Genomic DNA, 3,624 nt, shown 5'->3' with positions numbered 1-3,624 from the left:
GACGGTTTCAGCCACCTCTACCAATAAGCCCAGAACGCATAAAAAGACTCCGAGCTACACGGCGGCTTTTCGATTAGAGTCGGTCTTGCTACTTTACTCCGATAAAAGGACTAGATTGCAAGACGCAGTGTTTCAAAGTTTCTTAATTGCAGTCGACAGAAAGTTTTCGATACCTACCGTGAGGGTTGGGGAAGGAAGGCAGTAATGTTGCGACGGAAGTTGCCACATAGGCAAAACGCTTCTGTACTGAGCCAAGAGAGATACCTTTATCCGACAAAACTGACGGAGGTCCTGACAGGAAACATACTGGTCTTACAGGATACATAGCCTCCGTTATACTATCACAGCCTCTGATAAAATACCGAGGCTCCGACAGCTATTAACATAATACAAAGGCTTCAACAGCTATTAAATTAACTAGCTAGCTAGATACTATAGATATAATTTATTGAGACTTACTTAAGGATTCTCTCTAAAAAGATTCTACTTATCTTATTATAATCGGCGTGCCACCATCCACGCCATGTCGAGCAGCTGTTTGCGACTGTCGACCCGATGGATAGAAGGGCCAAGGGTGGCAGTGGGCGTAATCAGTGACGGGGCTACGAGGCCTAAAATTTCCGAACGCTGAGTGAGCGCTTGTGGAAGAGCCAAACATGACCGATCAATACATAGTCAATTTTCTACTCTGTACCACGCTAGATTGGTTTGAGGCTGCTTTTGGAGGGCAAGTCAGAGAGAGTTGACGTGGACTGGCCGTGAAATTGAGCTACCCAGCATCTCAGCATCCCCACCCTCCGGCACTTTGGCGTCGCGTTCTCCCACTCGCGGCTGCGTAGTAACTGTTAACTGTGAAACTGAAGCCAAAAGTCACCGCCAGCCACCAAATTGTTGTGTCATAAATATACGCCGGTATGCACTCATATTGAGATCAGCAAAGTTAGAGAGCTTGAACTTCACATTTCGGCGACGGCTTTTCTGCGAAGCACCCCACACTATTGAAGCGGATGTCGATGACCCTGTCTTGAATCATCTCTCAGCTTGGAACACCAGTCATGACGAATCTTTCTTCACGAGATCTCGACAACTGGCGCAAGCAAATAGTTGGCATTCCGGACAACGAAATGCGAATCGGTTCTGCGTGAACAGGCATCGTCCACACTCGATGCGACCTGCAACTTTCGTCCAGAACTTTCGATGCTTGCAGTTGCGGTTCTCGTTTACATCGATGGAATCTTCTTTTCGATGCGTGGCTGGCGTTTTTGACTTGGATTTGAATGGACTCTTCTGTTGAGTCATACACCCTTTTCCTCCTGCCTCACGTTTCACCTCGGACTCTCTCCCGTGTCGTTGAGTGTCATTCCTTGACTGTTTTTTGCCCTGTTTGTCAGACTTCGAAAGACCCCCACGTTGCTTCCCAGTCCTTGCATACTGATAGCTCTCTTTTGTGTGCCGTTTTTCTTCCTCCCAAACCATTCGTTGTTGTCTTTCTCTGCTCATCTGTTCTTCCTGTTCTTCCCTTGCCAGTCTTGCCTTCTCTTTTACCAATTGTTCCTTTTCCTCTCTTTTCAACTGCTCCTCTCTAGCTTTCTTTGCTTTCTCTTCTGAATTTTGTCTGTCACGCATTAGCTGTCTCTGTTGCTCTTCTGCTTTGGCCGCTGCCGCTTGTCTAAGCCGAGCATTTTCTCTAATCCTCACTTCTGCACACCGATCTGAGAAATTTCGACATGTAACGACACCATCTTCACCGAAATGCGGTCTCTTTCAGCTTCGAGATCGCGAACAATATCTTCGTGATCTCTTCGATTGCAAGTACGCAACGTTGCTGCTCGCTTTCGCTGCGCCTGCTCAGGGCGGGTATATCCGTTCATTGTTAGAAAGCTCATCCATGTATTTCTCTTATCGTCCTCCTTCGCAGCTTCATAATCTTGTGTTAAAAGTCTTTGGATGGCAGCCTTGTGCTTTTGAAGTTTTTGAAGTTTGGCGTCGCAATCTTGATGCAGCTTTGCACTTTCATTCCTCAAGTCACAGAGCTTGCGCTCCAGCTCGTAGATAGATTGCTCATATAGCTGAGTGGACTGGCCGTTGCAATTAAAATATGATTCTCGATTCGATGCAGACGAAATTCTGACAGCGGCGTCACGTCGGATGCGTGATAATTGAGCATTAAAACGATGTCTTTGGTGCGGATCTCTAAGAACCTCGTAAGCTTCCTGCAGCTGAAAAAACTTTGTCAGTACTTTTATAGTCAGATATAGAGTCAGGGAAAGCAACGCATCTGGTGCCGAGAAGTAGAAAGAAAAAAGAGTACTTTCTGAAACTCCGCCGTAGCGTTAGGAACCTGATTTCTGTCAGGGTGATTCCTCAAGGCAATGCGTTTATAGCTGGACTTGATAGTATTTTCGTCTGCATCTTCGGATACTTGCAGAACGGCATAGTAGTCGTGGGTGAACTCACGCGCCGCCATGTCGTCAGTGGACATGAAGGCGAGGCGAGGGTTGGGCGGCTGTTGGGCCCAGAACAAGCGATCGGGTTGCAATATAGCTGATCACACGACATGAACAGAGGCAAGGCGTTCTGCATACGTAATAGACTGTCCTATGTTTATGCCCGCCTAGTCAAAAGAATCAAATCAACGGCTAATGCGTAATTCCACGTCAAAGGGACGGCCACACCAGCTACTACAGCCGAAGCGACAGGAACTTAAAGGAGTGGACCTTGGGGCCAGTCTATTCCTGAACGGTGGAAGTGGTCTTGCATGAAAAAGAATAGCTACAAAGGCTTCCAAAACCTCGCCGAGAGAAGCTTTCTCGGTCATAACGCGTTATGGACAAATTTTATGGCAACAGCAAAACACCATTATGGATGGGAGTGGTTCAGGCTCGAGAAACGCGAGAATGGTTACTGGCTGCAGCGACCATGGCGTGATACATGCTGAGGAAGCGCGATGTACCGGAGCAATCTATAACAAAAGACCCGATGATTAGTTTACGCCGCTTGTGCTGCATCGGCCGTTGTAGTGACTCGGTCACTAAATTTGCATCGATGCAGGCAGTTAAAATCCAAGCAAAACTGAAAACTTCATCATTCTTTAGATTATAATCGTCGATGTGCAACGACCCTTGATTTTTTTCTTTATGTCTTTCAACGGTCTAACAGCGAGAGTAGTGGTTTGGTCTATACGGAGTGCGGGCATCTAGATCATGCCGTAATTAAGCAGCGCGTCCATGACAAACAAGTATCGCGGTGGGCGACCAGCTCTAGGCAGCCCAGCGATAGAAGTACAGACAAACAGAACGCACACAGGATGGATCCCACCTGTTTCCCATCCACGGCAAGACGACACAGCAGCGCGGACGAGTGATTACTATCAAACCAAAGGACGGCTAGGAAGAGCCGGACAAGTCAGAGACATAGAACGATTACAAAAGCTATAGATACAAACCAGCGAGATGTCGCCCACGTGGAGGCAGACAGGAGGATAAGACTCGATAGGTACAGTAAACAGCCTGTGGACGCATATATAGTGGGGTGAAAATCTATTGACCTTGTGTTAATAGTTGTACGCTGCATAGCTACAGTACCGTAAAAACCGTTATGGGTGTCGCTAGTGCTTTTAGTTTA

The 3,624-nt window shown here is 47.1% G+C and overlaps 1 protein-coding gene across 1 annotated transcript; it reads right to left on the bottom strand.

Moving 5' to 3' along the window:
* Positions 1 to 1,694: 1,694 nt before the first annotated feature.
* Positions 1,695 to 2,467, bottom strand: BBA_10280 (DnaJ domain containing protein; the record flags this gene model as incomplete). The annotated part of the gene is made up of 2 exons (XM_008605377.1): positions 1,695 to 2,219; positions 2,312 to 2,467. 2 exons carry the CDS (start codon positions 2,465 to 2,467, stop codon positions 1,695 to 1,697), a joined length of 681 nt encoding a protein of 226 aa, XP_008603599.1.
* Between the last annotated feature and the right edge of the window lie 1,157 nt (positions 2,468 to 3,624).

The sequence above is a fragment of the Beauveria bassiana genome, assembly GCF_000280675.1.
Source record: "Beauveria bassiana ARSEF 2860 unplaced genomic scaffold BBA_S00114, whole genome shotgun sequence".
Classification (NCBI taxonomy): domain Eukaryota; kingdom Fungi; phylum Ascomycota; class Sordariomycetes; order Hypocreales; family Cordycipitaceae; genus Beauveria; species Beauveria bassiana.
This window is presented reverse-complemented; position numbering and strand designations above follow the sequence as displayed.